This window comes from Leptinotarsa decemlineata, unplaced genomic scaffold (assembly GCF_025532065.1).
Source record: "Leptinotarsa decemlineata unplaced genomic scaffold, Ldec_3_MD MMD2_P_RNA_scaffold_2, whole genome shotgun sequence".
NCBI classification, from domain to species: Eukaryota; Metazoa; Arthropoda; class Insecta; order Coleoptera; family Chrysomelidae; genus Leptinotarsa; species Leptinotarsa decemlineata.
The window spans coordinates 97,087-116,053 of record NW_027412529.1 but is presented as its reverse complement, the minus strand read 5'-3'; the positions used below and the strand labels follow the sequence as shown (position 1 = coordinate 116,053).

The 18,967-nt window shown below is 32.7% G+C and overlaps 3 protein-coding genes across 4 annotated transcripts; all 3 read right to left on the bottom strand.

The window, feature by feature from the left end:
• Positions 1–80: 80 nt before the first annotated feature.
• Positions 81–1,972, bottom strand: LOC141484902 (uncharacterized). Its single transcript, XM_074180562.1, has 3 exons — positions 1,296–1,972; positions 658–845; positions 81–207 (listed from the first exon to the last, which is right to left on the bottom strand). Exons 1-3 carry the CDS (start codon positions 1,367–1,369, stop codon positions 167–169), a joined length of 303 nt encoding a protein of 100 aa, XP_074036663.1. The 5' UTR covers positions 1,370–1,972; the 3' UTR covers positions 81–166.
• Positions 1,973–4,187: 2,215 nt separating this feature from the next.
• Positions 4,188–8,870, bottom strand: LOC111503067 (probable pyruvate dehydrogenase E1 component subunit alpha, mitochondrial). Of its 2 annotated transcripts, none has more exons than XM_023157283.2 (7): positions 8,706–8,870; positions 8,441–8,500; positions 8,080–8,253; positions 7,802–8,020; positions 7,388–7,740; positions 5,100–5,244; positions 4,188–4,798 (listed from the first exon to the last, which is right to left on the bottom strand). In XM_023157283.2, exons 1-7 carry the CDS (start codon positions 8,754–8,756, stop codon positions 4,610–4,612), a joined length of 1,191 nt encoding a protein of 396 aa, XP_023013051.1. In that variant the 5' UTR covers positions 8,757–8,870; the 3' UTR covers positions 4,188–4,609. The 2 variants fall into 2 exon arrangements, with proteins under 2 accessions (XP_023013051.1, XP_023013052.1); XM_023157284.2 differs by lacking the exon at positions 8,706–8,870 and adding an exon at positions 8,577–8,621.
• A 1,939-nt stretch (positions 8,871–10,809) lies between these two features.
• Positions 10,810–18,135, bottom strand: RfC4 (replication factor C subunit RfC4). The gene is made up of 6 exons (XM_023157285.2): positions 17,769–18,135; positions 17,604–17,715; positions 16,752–16,960; positions 16,345–16,540; positions 15,968–16,291; positions 10,810–11,041 (listed from the first exon to the last, which is right to left on the bottom strand). Exons 1-6 carry the CDS (start codon positions 17,864–17,866, stop codon positions 10,946–10,948), a joined length of 1,035 nt encoding a protein of 344 aa, XP_023013053.2. The 5' UTR covers positions 17,867–18,135; the 3' UTR covers positions 10,810–10,945.
• Positions 18,136–18,967: the final 832 nt, after the last annotated feature.

The window sequence follows — 18,967 nt, the reverse complement described above, 5'->3', positions numbered from 1 at the left end:
CTATAATTAATGTTTATTATTTGAATAAAACATACTTTTTTGGTTAAACATAATAAATAATATATAAAAAAGACAACAAATTAGAAGACAACAAAATATTTTATTTACAAAAAATTAATTCATGTTAATATAATAATGTAAATACATGTTCTTTCATTTTATTGTTTTACGAGTGCTCGAACTTTTGTAATTTTTTATCCAAAATATCTGTAAAAAAAATAAAACTGTTACAATAATAAAATAATGTGAATTTTACACAGTCATTAACAACATAGTATATGATTTGACTTGTTAAAAAAGTAAGTTTACAAAGATTTTTTCAAACATATTTATAAAGTAGATGAATTACAATACCACAAAAAAAAACAAATTCAAAATATACAGTGAGAGAATTAAAAGATTGATCTTCAACTGTTACATTTTCCTGTATTGCATATTATACTTCACTATATTGATAGTATGTCAAAAAAGATAAGTTTATATAAGAGATATAAAAAAACACAAAAATACTAAAGATGAGATAATGAATTAAATATTAATAGTGTTACATATAAGCTTGATAAAAAATAAGATTTTTTTTACCTTTGAAAGTTATTTAAAATATAGGATTATAATTATAAATATAATAAAATATACAGCCTATTTAATACTACTTACTTATCCTTTTCTCCTCATTTATTTTGACATTTTGTTCTTCTCCCATAAATTTAATTGGAAGAGCATTGGATTTTAACTTCCATGACTTCTCTATATAGTCAGCTTTGTTGAAATGAGTGCTACAGATTCTCAAATGTCTCATATTTCCTGGATACTGAATTCCCAGACTATCCTGCCATAACTTACACCTAAAAAATTTGAACTATAGTTACAAACAGAAGAAGTAAAGGCAACTTTTTCAATATCCCACCCTCATGTACTACAGTTTAGGCATATGAGTTATCAGAACACAATTTAATCTTTTAAATAAGCATTAAACGATTACAAGAACCCCAATTGTTGAGATGGAGTCAAACCAATATTTTCATTATCTTTGAGCTATATACCTTGCAAAAGTGTTAGATTACATCAGATTTTACACTGATATGGCTTATGACAGTTTGCTTTTGATTGGAGTTTTTCTATGTTATCTACTATAATATATCTGCTATAAAACGTATCAGGCAGTGTTGTATGACAAAACAAGATACAATAATGCGAAAATACATTTCGTCAACTAGTTTTTTTTTGCAATGCTCTGGACATGTAGTATATTTCATAACAGACACAAACATATGAAACACATTTTATGTACTTACTTCTCAGCATTCCTTGGAAAGCAATGCATCTTGGGCACCTCATTTTCATCACAACCATACACTAAACAATACATTGTTTTTAAATATCTCTACTTACACCAGATTGAAAAGACAACAACAATATCACAGCAAATGTAATAAACCACAGCAAACAGGGTCGTTTCGTTTTTGATCTATAGGTTAGGTCAGGTTAGGTAGGTAAATAAAATCACGAACATACACTGTTGCCGTCTTTCATATCGAATTTTATGGAGGTGTTCACAATAATAATTTCCTATTTTCATTTCCTTTATTTTCAAAATTTTTATATATCGTATAATTCAAAGCGCTATACTTCAACTATGTTTACGAGTTAAGTTTTTACTTTCTACGCAATAACTATAAATATTTATTTTTTTACACAGTTGAATGATGGCATTGGCATTTGTAGAGATAAATAGTGAACTTCGTCAACGTTGCTACACTCCATGTCGCGATAGTAGCGCCATCACCCTGTGGCTTTTAATTATTGAAGGGAAATAGTTTAATTACAAATCTAATGAACAAGAGAAAGAAGAAATATATATTTAAAGAGAGCTACTCTCCTTAAGAGATAACGTGCCAGAAAAGGATCGATGAATAGTTGACCTGATTGAAGCGATCGCTTCACAACAGAACCATTTTTCCTATTAACTTAACAGTCTCGTTGGTTGTCTCTGATTTACTACTATTTTGGGGGTGTAGCCACAGAACACCCTATCTATATAGGGTGTTCTGTGGTGTAGCGAAATGTCATCATTTACGATTGTTCTGTGATTGACATTTGTGGCCAAAGAGTACACCAACTGGTGTATCTTTGTTTGTTGCTGCATATGGCGGACACTGACATGTGATTGGTCGAATTCAGTATTCAATGATACTGAATCGTTGTGAGCCCTTGTTGAAATTTTTAATATTTATATCTATATAAAATGAGATTTTTCAGTTTCCGAAGTATCGAAAGAAAGATGATTGTAGTTGAGTTTCCAGGTTATGGTGAAGAAGGTGAGTGTGCCAGAATCACGCGTACCATCGCCGGGAGGCACAACACGCCTGGTATATTTGAATAATAATGTCAAATTGGATAGAATATGTCTTGGTACAATGGGGAATGTTCCTCAATTTGGGTTATTACAGCAAATGCAAGTTTGAACAAAATAAAGTTGAGTTTAATTCATGAGTTTTACAAATTCACTTCGAAAAGTATTCAAATTGATGTTTCAAATGTTGGGTTTTAATTTTTTAAGGGATTTGTTTCTAATACACATACTGGCAACAGCACCTATATCAAGTTGAAATAATTTATACTGACCTAGATATTCTACTTTAAAAAATGAAAATTATCCTTATAAATCAACAATTAAGGCAAAATATAAATTATAGTTCAATACCACCTCCACAAGCCACAAACAACAGTTGTTTTGTTATTTATTTATATAGAGGAAGATAAGTTAGGTGCACAAAATGTCATATGTCACAGAATGTCTCGGAACTCGGAACATAAGTAAACAGACAGCACGCCTCTTGAAATATGTCATCTTTGTTTGTCTCATACAGGTAACAGATTCATTGTCCTTTATTAGCTATAACCGATGTTGCCAAATGATGAAATAGAAACGAATCCCTTTAAATGATGAATGCATTATTTCATTCCTCTTTTTTAAGTATTTAAATAATTTTTTAAAGAAAAAGGTTGAAATGATAAGTTTGAAATGTTGTTTTAGAGTTCTTTTACGAAAACTACTTGATTTTCGTCAGGAGGAACATTCCCCATTACATTACTGAATATGCAAAAGCAAAATTGAGAAACGATGTGGTTAACTCATTGAAAATAAAGAAAGTTCAGTATTATTATTAACAAAATACTTATGATGCACTGTTTGGAACCTTTGGTGTAGTAATGAATATAACTGGAGTTTTTTCCCAACACCAAATCGTTATTTTTAACACCTCGACACGTGTTTCGATCACCAAGTGATCATCTTCAAAGAGGAAGACTAAAACTGGGAAAAACTCCAGTAATATTCATTAACAAAATAGATAGATACAAGAATAGTTCTCATTTGATGTGGAAATCCTTAAAAACCCTTGTTAATAGTAAAGATCGTACACTTCCGAACCTTATCCAATTTGAAGGGGTAGTAAGTACTAAAAAATGTGAACCTGACATCTCACTGCGAATCTGTCGTCATTGTGTACATCACCCACAGCCAATTTTTAAGAAACAGAAACTCTTTGGACGAAATATGTATAGTAACAGCAACGTATCCAGGTGCAGATGGTAATTCACAAGTGATCGATGTAAAAACAAATATTGCTACATACAGAAGACCTGTTACCAAACTTTTGTGTTTTAAGTGTTGATAAACATGAAGAATAGTGATAAATAAGATTTCATCACTGGATGGGAGTGTTCCTGCTGAAGTTTAATTTGATTTTTTTTGTATTCGTTTTACTTTTGTTAATCTTGATCATTTAATTTTATAGTATGTTTGTGATAGTTTTACTGTTTGACCCTGTATGAAAACAATTGAGAGTGTAATATATAAAGAAAGTGTTGTTGACAATACGAAAAATTACCTTCTCACTTCTTTGTATCAAACAAAAAAAGTCTTGACCAAGTTGAAAAGTAATACCAAGTCAGATAAAGGAAATTTCCAGGTAATTCAGAATTTATTTTGAAAGAACAATCCCTGAAAAATTAACTTTACGCCTCCCAGAAAAATGTCCTACTGTAAATCTTTTACTGAACAAAAAAAGAACTGTTCAAAATAGGTAGAATCAAGATACTCGTTGAATGAAAAATTCTTCTGTTTTTGTTTCCTTTTCAGGGACTTATTTATATTCTCTTAGTTTTATACACTAAACTAATGATAACAGTTTCATAAAAAGTTTATATTACACAACTTTATATATGTATAGAATAGTTCAAAAACAAAATTGAATATTTACATGCAGTAAATACTAGAATTAAAAACAAATAGGATCTATATTGAGCATAGAATTAAATTTGAAAGCAAACATATTTGAATATATTACATTCATTTACTTGCCTATGTACACACTAATACTGTCAATTGACAATATCATTCATCATCATACACATTGGAGAGAATAAATAAATTTCTCATTTAAATGATGCAACAAAAAACAATAGAAAAATTATAGAAAAAAACTGCAAAACAACTTTGTCTATAAAAATATATCCTGCGTATGACAACATGACAAAGTCAAAATTCCTCATTTCAACCATTACAAATGTTTTCAAATTCCTGTTATAATCTTAATGTACTTGACTAGCTCAAGTTGACTGCTGCACCGATCCTTTTATGTGTTAGAGGAGTAAATACGTCCACGTTTCGTATATTGCCCTCTAAATTGTTAGCATAAATATCAGCAGGCAGTTCGTCCATTCCAATTTCTTTATCAGATACGGATTTCTTAGTGGCCTCGTCGATCGATGCCCTTATTTCACCATCAATTTTCTGAAACAAACATATATTGCTCCAAACACTAAGAATAAAGAATAAAATTATGTTTTAGTAATTAATTGGAAAGTATTTTTCAGGGAGAATTGGAACCTCTGGCTTAAAATGTATCACACTTCCCACACCAGCACAAAAATCAGGAGATGACTAAAGCTGTCACCTGTCACCAACGAAGCCATCATCTTTTCCTGATGATGCTAACTTGGTTAGCAAAATGAATGTCAAAAACAGTATTTTTATTCCTGTGCGAGAGAAGTGTTTTCAATGGAATCAATAATCATATTTCAAATTATGTTACCTTTATTTCTTCCGGAGTTGCTAAGTTGGAGGCGATAATTTTTTCTTTGAAAGACGTAATAGGATCTCTAGTTTGTCGAACCTCTTGAATCTCATCTCTCGTTCTGTAACTGGTGCCTGGATCAGACATGGAATGTCCCGAATATCTATGAAATGATAAAATATAAAGATGAAAAAAAAACATCATCACACAAAAAGGTACAAAACTCACTTTTTAGAAACAATTATAATAATAACTATAGAAATGTATTGAAGAGTGTTTCTACCAGGAGGTCGTAATATAGTCTAGTAAAAACATACTGTTGTAATAAGTTTTGTTGTAGTCATAGAAACATTTGTTAATGATTAAAAATATCTTTTACAGTGAAAAATAGGTAATATAACAACAAATAGCTCATAGTTTATTTAAAATTGATAAATAGTTGAAGTATATTTCCTTAGGCAGCAGAGTAATAAATTATTTTTGGGTGTCTGTTCCATGGGCATACATAATTAAAATTGAAGACTGTTTCGAGGACAGATATATACATACAATAAAATTAATATTTCGAAATTCATGAATGTATCTCTTCTTGATACAGTCTTCAATTTTGATTTCTGTCACTGTTTTGGTACATGGGATGTTTCTTCCCAGCTTGGGGCTTTGTTCACAAGATGGAGTCGTTACTAGTTAACAATCTTTTTCTCCGACGAAGGTTTCAAATATGAAGCGAGCCATGTTGAAATTAATCAAGTCCCAGACACTTTGCTGTCTGGGTAGAATGTTTCCTGTACTGACGAGAGGTAATGCCTCAAAACCGCAGTCTGCAGGTGATCGACTTGAATAATTTCAGCATGGGCCTACTGCTGGATGAATGAAAAACATCTGCGAGATTAGCCTCTGTGGGGAGTCTTAAATGACTGTCTATCGGATATAATTCAATATCCAGCGTGGTGTTAGCCGGGAAAGTAGTTGTTTTTCGACAGAAGTTTACCACACCTTACTGTAGGTAGTTGGGAGAGATATTATTTCGAAATTTATTTTGTAATATTCATTTCCTTATACGTATCTCTCTCCGATAGTTTTCACTTTTGATTTCTATTAGAGTTTTGGTATATGGGATGTCTTTCCTGATTGGTGCTTTGTTCACGAGATGGAGTTGTTACTAGTTAACAATCTATCTCTTAGACAAAGATTTCATGCATGCAGCCGAGCCACGTGGAAATTAATCGAGTCCCAAGCACTTTGCTGTCTGGGTTCTATATAAATGAATGAACATTGTTATCAGTTTTAACAAGTATTTTTGATTAAACACCCAAACGTACTCCACTGCAGATGGACCAGACCAGAACGCTCACAAAATCTATTGTTTGCCGTATTAAAATAACATGGACCATGTAAAATGTAATGAACCGGCCTATACCAGTTGTGGCATATCATAAGAAAATCACAAAATTCTGTTGGAGTACTTTGTTAGCGTTTTGCATTTATATGAGCGTTTATTACTTTTTAATATTAAAAAACAGAGCATGAATTTAAGAAAGATTATACTTCATTTCTTTCTCAAACAGTCGTAATGTGTGCTGAAAATGAGTGTTTCATTACACAAGTGATTAAATTCATCGCATAACGAATGAAATGAGGATTAACTCATAAAATTGGATCTTGTTGTAGGTACATAGAAACCTAGTTTATTTCCGCTATTTGAGAATGGTATGAAGCCATACTGATGATATTTTAGCTTATCATTTCACTCAGATAAATGTTTGATGGTTCAAATGAATATTTTGCAAGATTCAATAAAAATCCCAAATCCCTATTCAAACACATATAAGTCCTGTGCCAAATAATGTGAAAAATGGTATCAATCAGTTTCAAATTAGGCAATAGGGCCTGTAAACACTTATGTACTACAGATTAACTTTTTCATTGATATTCTTCCAAAATTCATCATAGCAACTAATATAAATGAACATTTACGTGCCTTATTTCGGAGCTTGGATAATTTAATTAAATATTTGTTATGTGTAAATATTTGTTGAATCTATAAATTGTTTGCAATGCCATTTCTACAATAATATGAACATTTTCAAATCAAGATCAACTGATAAAAATTGCTATTCTTTAGATTAATTTCAAAGGTGTTGGTGTTTGTTCATTATGTCATCTCGTATAATTTTACCTTGACATTTTTCCTATAGTATATAGAGACATATATGATTTTGTACTTTTTAACAAATGAATGAATTTATATTACCATTATTAAAAGCAAAAATGATATTATCATTATTATTATAAACAAATGTCACCTATAGGTAGCAGCTTCAATAACCAGTGGCCCTTTTCCAGTGCTGCAATAGTTCACGGCATATCTGAAACATTCCCTAACGGCCAAAACATCCATTCCATCTACCCAGATTCCGGGAACGTAGTCTCCCCTCGAATAGAAGTTAGTGCTAGCAGCAGCCCTATCGGCACTTGTCCCCATACCGTATCCGTTGTTCTCACACACGAAAATGCAGGGAATGTCCCACAGCTTGGCCATGTTATAAGCTTCAAAAACTTGGCCCTGGTTGGCGGCCCCGTCTCCATACAGAGCTACACATACTCCATCTGTGCCTTTGTACTTGGCAGCTAGGCCAATGCCCACGCCTAAAGGAACCTGTTTTTTTGCATATTCATTATTAACCCCCGAGATGATATACAAGATCTGCTGACTTTACCTGAGCTCCTACAATACCATTTCCCCCATAAAAATTATCACCGTACATGTGCATGGAACCCCCTTTTCCTCTTGCACAACCACTTTGTCGGCCACATAATTCGGCCAGTACTCCTAAAGGTGAAACACCCATAAGGTAGGTCCATCCGTGAGCTCGGTATGCAGTTATAACGCTATCGTGAGGACGTAGAGCAGCTTTTATGCCAACCGCTACTGCCTCCTATTTGGTTGAAAAAATTGTATGAATGCAAGTTCTTGGAATGACTCGATTTCACTTACCTGCCCAGAATAAAGGTGGCAAAATCCCCTGATAATTTTGTCTTTGTATAAATTACCAGCTGCAGTTTCCATTCGGCGAATGATATTTAACTGAGTGTAAAATTTGATGGCATCTTCTTTTGTCAAAGTTACACTGGTGGAAGGGGCTTCTTCAAGTTTATGTAATCGGTAAGGCTGAAAATTAATCTAATAATACCGTTACCTAACAGGGTTTTGAATCATGCATTTGACCCCTTCATGAAGAAAAAATATGTTTTTTGTTTTTCAACTAATTTAGTGATCAATATTTCTCGACAGTTGATGATCTAAAAACCTCTAGTTTATTTTTTTCACACACGGGGACACATTTTCTATATCTTACCTTAGTTTCGAAAGTAGCTTCACTAGCATAATTATTTTTGGCGAACAGTCCCAATGTTTTCTGAAAATGTAATGGGAATTGAAAAATCAAAGAATCAAGTTAAACATAATAGAATTGAAAAAATACATTTCTTTACATTGATAAAATTCGTAAAACGGTTTGCCATAAAAAAAACCTCCCAAAAAATTTTTCTCTTCCAATGACTTCAATTTGACCTTGGGAGTTTAACCACTTACAATAACCCTAAAATTTTGTAACTACTCACTTTGGATAAAATTGATTTTTTACATGTAGATCGGATACGTCCTAGCAACATGATGAATATATTTCAAATAATTAAAAATGTATATAATCTTAACTCTAGGACTTAACACAACGTCCTACACCTAACCCTAAATCCTAAATGTACCAATGGTACCAATCAGAGTTACTAAAGTGAGCCGACAGTATATACAAGGATACGCAGAAACCTTGATGTTTAAATAATTCGCTTCTGTTTCGTCAAAATCTCTCGACGTGAGAAATGAGATTAGCCCAACTTTGTACATACGTTAGTAGATGGAACAAGAATCGTTTCCAAATGTAAACTTCGGTGTGTGCCAATGTGAATGAAATGCCAAAGTACGTTGGGTCTATGGGTCTCTTTATTTTATGAAGAATCAAGAGCGCCTTAGATCTAGTATTTTCGTTAAAATATTTCACATAGAGAGGGGTCCAAGTGATTACACCATGGTATTTCAAGCCATCTACATACCAATATCAATTTTCTTGTAGAAAGTTTACCAAGAGTTGTCCATCTTCGGACGTGAAATTAACATTGAAATCTCCGGCTAAAATTAGTGGCAACGTATGATAGTTTTCTCCTAAGAATTCTTCAGAACCTACTCGACCGTAAATGTGTGTTAGCACCTCTCTCTCTCTCTCTTGCCTCTACAGTAATATACGAAACATAACTCTCTCTTTGTATCTTCACTAACTTATCCTCCTCTCAACTTCCGTTCGCCTCGCCCGGTCACACTTTTCGTAACGCTCTCGTCACTCGTTCACTAGCTTACTCCCCAAGTCAAGCGCGCGTAAAGAAGTTTTACTTCAAATTTCGAAAATTTTGTTTTAACATTCTCTGTGAAATATGAGAATGATGTAAATTTATCATTTCTTTAATAAAAATTGAATATTTGGAAAGTTATTAGAGACAGGACTAAACTGTTACTTTCTAGATTATAGAATTAAGACCCTTTCTCTTATTTTTTTAGTGATGTGAGTTAACTGCGCAAAATAAAATATAACTGGTGTGATCACTTTGATTTCCCATGTTGAATATTTTGCCAAAAACTCTTAATCAACGGCACCTATAAGTTTCAGCCTCCCATTCACAGAGGTGCTGAATACACTTAAAAGTGACACTGCTTGATAATGTCAAATTGGTTCTCCAATTCTCAAAGTTATGTATATTTGGGTGAAAATTGATATTGACAGATTTTTCACATTATTGTCCAGAAATTGAAAATCTGAATGAAATACCAGCGACGGATTTCGATTGTTGCTCCTCCATTTATCAAAATGCCGCGTACATTTTAATCAAATTTTTCGCGCCGAGAGTTTTTTTGACATGAAAATGCGAATCGTTCAACAGGGTTTAACCCTGTTGCTGAGCCACAACAAAGCATAAAACCTTGTTATGCTGTGCCACAACATAGCATAAAGCCTTATGCTGCGGTTCTGGATGTCAGACACCAGAAGAAAAAAGTGTCTATGACACTCCGCCACAACTGAAATGAGAGTTTGTACCTTCTTTGGCAAATATATCTCTGACATATTGTTGGAGACTCTCAAATATAAACGCCCTCATAACACTTCATTACTCATATTTATGTCAAAATATTGTGATATAATTTGGAACCCCTTCTATTTTAATCACTTTTGAGAAGGTTGAATGACAAAATTTTTGAAATTAATTCATTTTGAAAGCACATATTTGGATTGTTATCATTATCCTTTACAGAAAGAAACCAAATACGGTTCTGGATTCAGCAACTTGGAATATTCCCCTGCAATTACTTTCATGGAAATCTACTCACCATTTTCAAACAAAAAATATACTGCAATTGACCTATAAAAACAACTTCGATGGTATTTACATGTTAATATGTCTCAAAGGTATATTATCATTTGCTATATGAGGAATGATGAAGTTTGAATAGTGATTGTAACTTTTGAAGAACTCTTGATGTGAATGGAATTTTAAACAGTTATAGGTACATGTTTATCTACTTTGACACACAAGTAAATTGGTTAATCTACAAAAAAAATTCAGAGAAAGTGCAAAGGCATGACGAGGTTTGTAGGTTAAGGAAGAATATCTACCCAGCTAATATCAGGCCATGTATTTATTTGGGTATCATTCATAAATTCGAATGGTGTAACTAAACAGTTTTTCGACAATTTATTATAGAAAATACATGAAAAAATTAAATTCAACCTCAAATATAATTGTGCGTATTGGATTCATCTAGCTGCTTTACATAAACGGGAAAGTAAACCCGACATTTGGAGAAGTGAGCACAGTCCATCCACTATTCTCTGATGAGTGAGTCCAATTTCCTGAAAGTAATAGAAAAATTTGATCATCGTTATAATAATAATAATAATTATGCTTTATTGTCTGAAGACTTACTCTTATTGATACAAAATATATAAAAAAAATGTAAATATAAAACAAATTTATACATAGTTCAACACCAGAAATTTACCACGTTATATCGAATGTATTATAAAAGTAAATTATGAACAGACACCTAATGAAAGTTATCATAAGCACATACTTCCCAGAAAAGAATCCCATATCTCACATGAGACACAACCAATGAATGATCACAGCTTTAGCTACCTGTAATCCTATTTCATTAGATATTATTCTCAGTATTTAATATCCAGATGAGAGTTTTTTATTCAGCAAGAGAATGTGATCTTTTGACCAAGAAACTTCTACATGATATATAACCAATAACACCACCATTAGAAGCTGGGCATTATAATTGAAAGATAATATTGTTGTAAATCATCCCCTGAAAAAAAAATAACACCGGCCACAGCTGGTCTTTGACAATCGATTGTGACTTGGCCAAGGTCGCGCTCAAATCCACTTGCGCTTCGCGATCGTTCCAGATGTCGCGTCGCTTCGAGAGACTTTCAAGGAATTTTCTATCGGCTTTCAGAGACTCCCATTACGATATTTACTTATTTATTTATTTGACATTTATTTGGTACATTGAGTACATGTGCTAAGTCATAATTAAAAAACAAAAATAAAACTACAGAAGTTGAACAATACAAAAACAATAAATATGGTTCATGTCCACAAACTTTCACAACATAGAAGTATTATATAAAAAATCGGAGAAGCTCTAGCAAATACTCTCAAAATGTCATGAAAAAGTGTCGTGCAAGAATTCCTCAAGACTGTAGTAACACTTCTGTAAGAGAAGTTTCTTCACCTCAATTTTAAAAAGTTTATCTGACTCGATTTTCCTAATAGATGCCGGCAAGTTAGCATAACAGTTTGTTGCATTAAATAGTGGGGAGCATCTAAAGTGAGCCGTTTTGTGTGAGGGGTTCTTAACAGTTTCCCATGACGGGTGTCTCTACCATGTATATCCGCATTTGTGACAAATTCAGTTATATTGTTACGGGCAAAAGTGACACACTTCAAGATAAATAAAGAAGGTGCCGTCAATAAGCCCTCTCTTAAGAAAATTGGTCTACAACTATCTTGAAAATCTATATTAAAAATTAGTCTCAGCAATCTTTTCTGAGCAACAAAAACTCGTGGAAATTCCCTTGCACATCCCCAAGAAATGATATTAAAGCTGATGTGAGAATAAGCCATAGAAAAATAGACATTCATCAATCCAAAATTATCTAGAGTGTTTTTCAATTGTTTGATTGAGTAATATGCGGAATTGAGTTTGTTGCAGACCTTCTGAATATGACCACTAAAAGTCAAATTTTCGTCTAAAGACGTTCCTAAAAACAAGACTTCGCTGGAAGATCGAATACCATTTATTGTGGAAGAGTCACTGCTGAAATTTTTCCTAATAAATGATTTCATTGAAACAGATTTAGATTTATACAGAATAAGTTTGTTACGTTGACACCAAGCACTGAATTTATCTATTATTTTATTTATTTTGTCTGGCAACTCAACTTCGTTTTTGTCGGCCACAGTAATTGCAGTGTCATCCGCAAACATGGTTATGTGACACTCAGAAAAGAATTCAGACAGGTCATTTATGAAATTGAGGAACAACAATGGTCCCAGGACAGAACCTTGAGGCACTCCTAGTTTTACATCTTTGGGACTTGATAAAATTCTATTGCAGCTAACTATTAGACTACGGTTTTCCATATATGATTTCACCCAGTTCAATAGATTATTTGGGAAACCTAGGCCTGCAAGTTTAATTATAAGAAATTCGGAAGAAATGCTATCAAATGCTTTTGACAAATCGAAAAAAAGTGTTACAACTAGTTTATTCGAATCAACCTGTGTATAAATGAAATTAAATAAATGGTATGAAGCTGATTCAATTGATTTGTTCTTCCTGAAGCCATATTGGTTATTACTAAAAAGATTATTTTGATCCATGTAATTCAGAATTCTGTTACTAACAACTTTCTCAAACAGTTTAGAGAGGGAACAAAGTAAAGATATCTGTCTGTAGTTGTCTACCTCAGTTTTGTCGTCTTTTTTATATAGAGGAAATATGAGAGCCGTTTTAAATACATTTGGAAAACAACCTTCAAAAAATGACTGATTCATCAAAAACAATAGTGGCTCGATTATAAGGTCTACAATTTTTTTCACAGTAACTATTGAGATACCATCAGTACCTGCGGAGTTTTTATTTGCCATTGTTTCCAGAGTACCTAGAATTTCTGTCTTTGTGAATGGGGATGTATCGAAGGGATACTGACTAACAGTATTTTTCGAATAGGTACAGGGAAGTAATACATTTTGACCAAAGTGCTCTGAGATGAGCAATTCGGCAGAAGATGAAAAATGTTCAACGAAAAGGTTTGAAATTTCTTGTGGATTGTTAATTTCCTCCTCTAATTCATTTTTTAGAGTAATAGGTTTGTTCCCAAGTGCTCTTTTTTATTTCCCAATTCATTATTTATTATTTTCCAAACTTGTTTAGTTTTGTTACTGGATTTCCTGATTTTTGAATCGTAATAGTGACTTTTTTCTTTTTTTATATTCAATTTGTGTTCTTCAATTTTTTGTTTATACAATTGCATAGCTTGATGGTCCACATTACAGTTAGTGGAAATTAACCAAAACAAATCTCTTAAGGCTTTGCTCTCTTTGAGTGAATCATTTGAGATCCATAGGTGTGATTTATTTTCCCTAGGCCTAGTTCTTTTAAAAGGACAAGAAACATCATAACACCAGGAAATTTCTTCAGAAAAATAAGAAAATCCACAATTCATATCAGTGAAATATAGAGAGGTCCAATCAATTGAGCCTAGTCTTGTTCTGAATTCATTGACGTTTTCAGGGTGCAACTGACTTTACTTATAGATGCATTAGCCATTTCCCTAAATTTATTGGGATCACTGCCTATAGTGAACGATAATAAATGCTATATTGGGCTATATTGGGTTGAACTATTTTACACGAACAAACATCAACAGGAAGTGTAGTAGACTTTCACGGCTGGCGTGAATGTTTTGATTGGTTTCCGGGTTTTGCCTTGGTCTTCCTTGGTAATAATCTCCAAACATTTCAACTGCAACATCGGCAGCCATCTTCAGTGGGGTGGTCGAAGTATTCTTCTGGAATTGAAGCTGTCATCTCATAGAGATTATACTCAAAGATCACGGCAAAACACGGAAACCAACCAAAACTGAAAAATTTGCATTACACTAATCCGTGTTTTTTCGATATCTGGGCAGATAGCATTGGGAAGTTCTATAGTAATGCTTTCACGCCATAATATTAAGGAGTCACCTGCAAATAAGCTAGATTTACCCTCAATTACAATGGATGTTAAATCGCCGATAAAATGGAGAAATTGGATGGGACCAAACTTGTAGTACTTTGTGAGCTATATAAGACGTAAGACATCTCAGATAAAGTAAAAGATTTTAACCAATTGACTTCTGCTAAATATTACAGGAGTTTTCTCCCAACACCAAACCCTTATTTTAACACCTCGACACATGTTTCAATCACCAAGTGATCATCTTCAAGAGGAAGATCAAACTAATCATACTTACAAATTATTTATACCATAGATACCTGTTCTAGGTACCTGCGTCTTGAGTGTCTTATATTAATTTTACAATTTGCCTTATCTACTTGTCTTGAATTTTACAATGTGTCCTTATGTAATAGTTAGGTGAATCTAATAATTAAAATATTATAAGGTATATAAAATTAATTTTACAATATTGCCCTATCTACTTGTCTTAAATTAATTTTACGATGTGTCCTTGTGTAACAGTCAGGTAAGTCCAATAAATAAAATATTATTTTAACAAGCTATATAGTACACTATTAGCTTGTTAAAATATTATAACTATACAGCTTGTTAAAATAATATAGATATACAGCTTGTTAAGATATTATAACTATACAGCTTGTTAAAATAATATTTTATTCATTAGATTTACCTGACTATTACAAAATAACACATCGTAAAATAATTTAAGACAAGTAGATAGGGCAATATTGTGAAATCAATTTTATATAGCTTATAATATTTTGATTATTAGATTCGCCTGACTTGAGGACACAGTGTAAAAATAATTTAAAACAAGTAGATAAGGCAAATTGTAAAATTAATTTAAGACACTCAATGATATAAATAACGATAACATTGTAAGTATATTTAGTTCAATCTTCCTCTTGAAGATGATCAGTTGGTGATCAAAACACGTGTCGAGGTGTTATAAATTACGGTTTAGTGTTGGGATGAAACTCCCGTAATATTCATTACTTCACCAAAGGTTTCAAACAATGCATCACAAGTGACTTTTGCTAGTTAGATAGGACTCGAACGATTTGTAAGTAATTTCCTGAATTCCATAATTGTGCAGTTTTCAGAGCAAAAACACCTGATTTACACACTCGACAACTTTGGAAAAATAACAAAAGATTGCTGCAGTAACTTTCCGTCTATTAATATTATTATTACATTTAAAATATATATTACAATGGATGTTTTCAAAAATGAAGATAATGCCTCAGTTCAGAAAGAGTGGTTCATTGGATCTGAGTTTGGGATTGAAAAAAAGTTTTGTTTTTTTTGATGAAAGTATCAACATTTGCCACTCACTAGAATTCGTGGGCTACAAACCTTGTTTGTGTTGGAACATAATATTTTTTTAATATCTCAAGGGGTCATAGGGAATGATAATGTTAGTCAGGTTTTCAGATATTGAACGAAAAAATAACTTTTTTCATTGTGCTTCAGATAAAAACAAATAAATATAAAGTGAATCGATTCATAAAACATGACTTACTTTTATAAACTCTAGTTTTAAAGCTTCCTCCATGTCCATGTTCTTGCACACCTTGAAGATGTTCTTTATTATATCTTCTGCAGCATATCCAAGATTCCACAGATGTTCTATGACCTTATAAGCTTTCCGGATGTCCCCATTCATACAGCTTGTCAGCATATCTTTGATGAGCATGGGATGAGGTTCATCACAAACTTTGAACACATTCTGAGAATTTACTTCTCCGAAACCATTGTGGGTCGATTGCAAATTGTTCAAGGCCTGCCTCATATCGCCCTGAGCAGTGAATACGACCGCCTCCAGGCCATCATCGGTATACTTAACCTAAAAAGTATGTACTAGATAACAGAGTGACAATCACAAAAGAATGTTTGTACATCTTCCTTTTCACAGATCTGGATAATTCTGGCCATTACTTGTGCATCCGTCAAACGAGAATACCTCAAAATGGCACATCTAGACTGTATTGCTTCTATAACTTTCTCGCTGTAATTGCAAGCTAAAGCAAATCTTGTGGTGTTGCTATAAATTTCCATAGTCCGCCGCAGAGCTTGCTGAGCACCTTCGGTCATACTGAAAGAGTGATTTGATAACAACATAAATGTTATAATTTCACTTCAAATAGTCAGTGGAACTTAAAAGTTTCATACTGAAAATGTTCCTTAAACCTCACTTTATAATCAACATAGTAAGAAAACATCTCAAGACATACCATGCTGATTTATTATTAATCATTTGAGACTCTATAAATATTATTTAAATTATGAACATTATTCACTCCTACCTGTCTACTTCATCTAAAATAATGATCTTATGTCTGCCAGGAGGTAGAGTTACTTTTTGCTGAGCAAACATTTTTACTTTATTTCGTACAATATCTATTCCTCTATCATTGGAAGCATTGAGCTCTAGCACAGCATCTTTGAAAGAAGGGCCTAAGAGAATTTTGGCAAGGCAGAGAATTGTAGTAGTTTTACCTACACCTGGAGGGCCCTGAAAAAAAAATCATAATCCCTCAAAGATTAATATTTTTTGATTTTTCAGCTTTAACATATTGTAATAATAATTTCAAAAATAAAATAAATACAACAATAAAAATTAATTGGCGCTCCGGGGCGACTTCATTGATTCCAGTGGCGCATTTGCTTTTTCAGCTGCAGGAAAACCCGGAAAAACCTGCAGCACCACATCATCTGAAGATCTTGATCTAACAATGTCCTCTCTCTCATAAAACAAAATGTAAGGTGTCTCCAGAGGCTCCAATAAATTCAATGCATCGCCAGAACACTTCACGACACGACTATCGTCAAACTTAAACCACTCCGTTTTTTCTTTGACCAAGGCGTAATAATGATTAATAAGATTAATTGGTGACTACATTTATGTCAACAGTTGTGATGCGGTAGAAAAGAGGATTGTAAATATGTATGTAGGCTCTGTTCAATGTACTGGTTCAACAATGATCGTAATGACATATAAAAATATTTGACTCTATGGCCTTTATTCAACCAGGCAACTCTCACCTCAATGACTATTGCTTGGCCAACTTCAAGAGGTTGTTTAAAGACCTTAAGGTCCGATTATACAGAATTCAAATCAAAACAACCAGAAAATTATTTCAGAAAATAATACCTACAGCAATTATGACATTTGGTACATTCCCTTGTTTGGAAAAAATGGAGAGCCTTGTAAGAGTGTCTTCGTTTCCTACTATTTCTTGAAATGTTTGCGGTCTGTACTTTTCAATCCTATAACAAAAATCAATAGACTTTTTTTATGATAATATTAAAAATTTGGTTACCAAGGTAGATTGCAATGCTTCTTGTTACTTGTATGATCTCCTTGTTTGCATGATGTCGATGGTTTTTGAAGTGGTTCATCAATCTCCATAGCGCTCATTGTTGAAAAATAATTTTAATTTTGTTCCAACAAAAATTACAATTTCAATAATAAACAATTTTCAATTTTATTTTCCCTCCAATTCTCTTCTTCCTTTCCACTTTTTCCCTCTTCTTCCTTTCTTTTCGAACAGTCTTGTAAATGATTCATTCACAGTGGCGGTACATAAATAAATGTGCGTAACATAAGAAGAATTAGCACATCATCCATTGAAATAATTTATTCTAGTAAAATAATTGAAACGATTTGCACCATCGGAAGTTCAACAATAATATTATTGATATATTGATACATGTTAACAAGAGTTAACACTGCTCGAAATATGGCAATAGCATTGTTTACATGCGTTCCAACTACTTCTCTACATATTGACGTAAGAGTTTTGATTATTTCTTATTATTTAAATATGGATCAGATTTCTATACCCATGATTTGTCCATCATGGAGGCACTTATAAACTCACAAGCGCGTTAGAGTTCTGTGAATTATATCTGAGTACTTGCAGCTACAATATGAAAGCACTCCAAATAGGGAACAAACATATGTCTCAGTTTTGAAATATTTTTATTTCAACCAGTGAATCAACCTCAATAATGCTGTGAAAACTGTTTCGATTTACAAATGAATTTTTCATAATAAAAAAAAACTTTTATTGTCCAAACTGGCACTAGTCCCAATTCCTGTACACAGTATACAATTTTGAGATGGAAGTGTTAAATATAGGAAATATACATATCGTAATAGTAATACATTCATGGAATATTCAAAAGGAAAAAAAGAAAAAATAAATTGCAAGTATTTGATGATATGCAAAATGAATTACAGTTTTGGGATAAAACTGGTGAATACCTATAGAAAATATACATATCTCAAAAATAAAACCATCATTGAACAAAAAACAAATTTGAAATGAGTATTTGTTGCTTCATAATGTCAAACAGCGTATTGAAAATAAGTGGAATCGATTGTATTAGTATTGATAATTATTTTCAGTTGTAGTCGGGATTTTCCGAATGTTCATCAAAACCACAAGTGGCGCTAGCGTTTGGAAAAGTTATTCGAATTCAAGATCCAATCGAGTTCAGTTTTTTGTAGTCTGTT

Excerpts from the sequence above, each read along its gene's own strand:
- RfC4 (XM_023157285.2), bottom strand. The coding sequence starts at position 17,866 with ATGAGCGCTATGGAGATTGATGAACCACTTCAAAAACCATCGACATCA. Across the intron at positions 16,541-16,751 it reads ATTTTAGATGAAGTAGACAG|TATGACCGAAGGTGCTCAGC; the intron begins GTAGGAGTGAAT and ends TCACTCTTTCAG. Across the intron at positions 11,042-15,967 it reads TAAAACTAGAGTTTATAAAA|GAAATTGGACTCACTCATCA; the intron begins GTAAGTCATGTT and ends TATTACTTTCAG.
- LOC141484902 (XM_074180562.1), bottom strand. The coding sequence starts at position 1,369 with ATGTATTGTTTAGTGTATGGTTGTGATGAAAATGAGGTGCCCAAGATG. Across the intron at positions 846-1,295 it reads TTTCCAAGGAATGCTGAGAA|GTGTAAGTTATGGCAGGATA; the intron begins GTAAGTACATAA and ends CAAATTTTTTAG. Across the intron at positions 208-657 it reads AAATGAGGAGAAAAGGATAA|ATATTTTGGATAAAAAATTA; the intron begins GTAAGTAGTATT and ends TTTTTTTTACAG.
- LOC111503067 (XM_023157283.2), bottom strand. The coding sequence starts at position 8,756 with ATGTTGCTAGGACGTATCCGATCTACATGTAAAAAATCAATTTTATCC. Across the intron at positions 5,245-7,387 it reads ATTGAAGCTGCTACCTATAG|ATATTCGGGACATTCCATGT; the intron begins GTGACATTTGTT and ends ATCATTTCATAG. Across the intron at positions 4,799-5,099 it reads CAACTCCGGAAGAAATAAAG|AAAATTGATGGTGAAATAAG; the intron begins GTAACATAATTT and ends TGTTTGTTTCAG.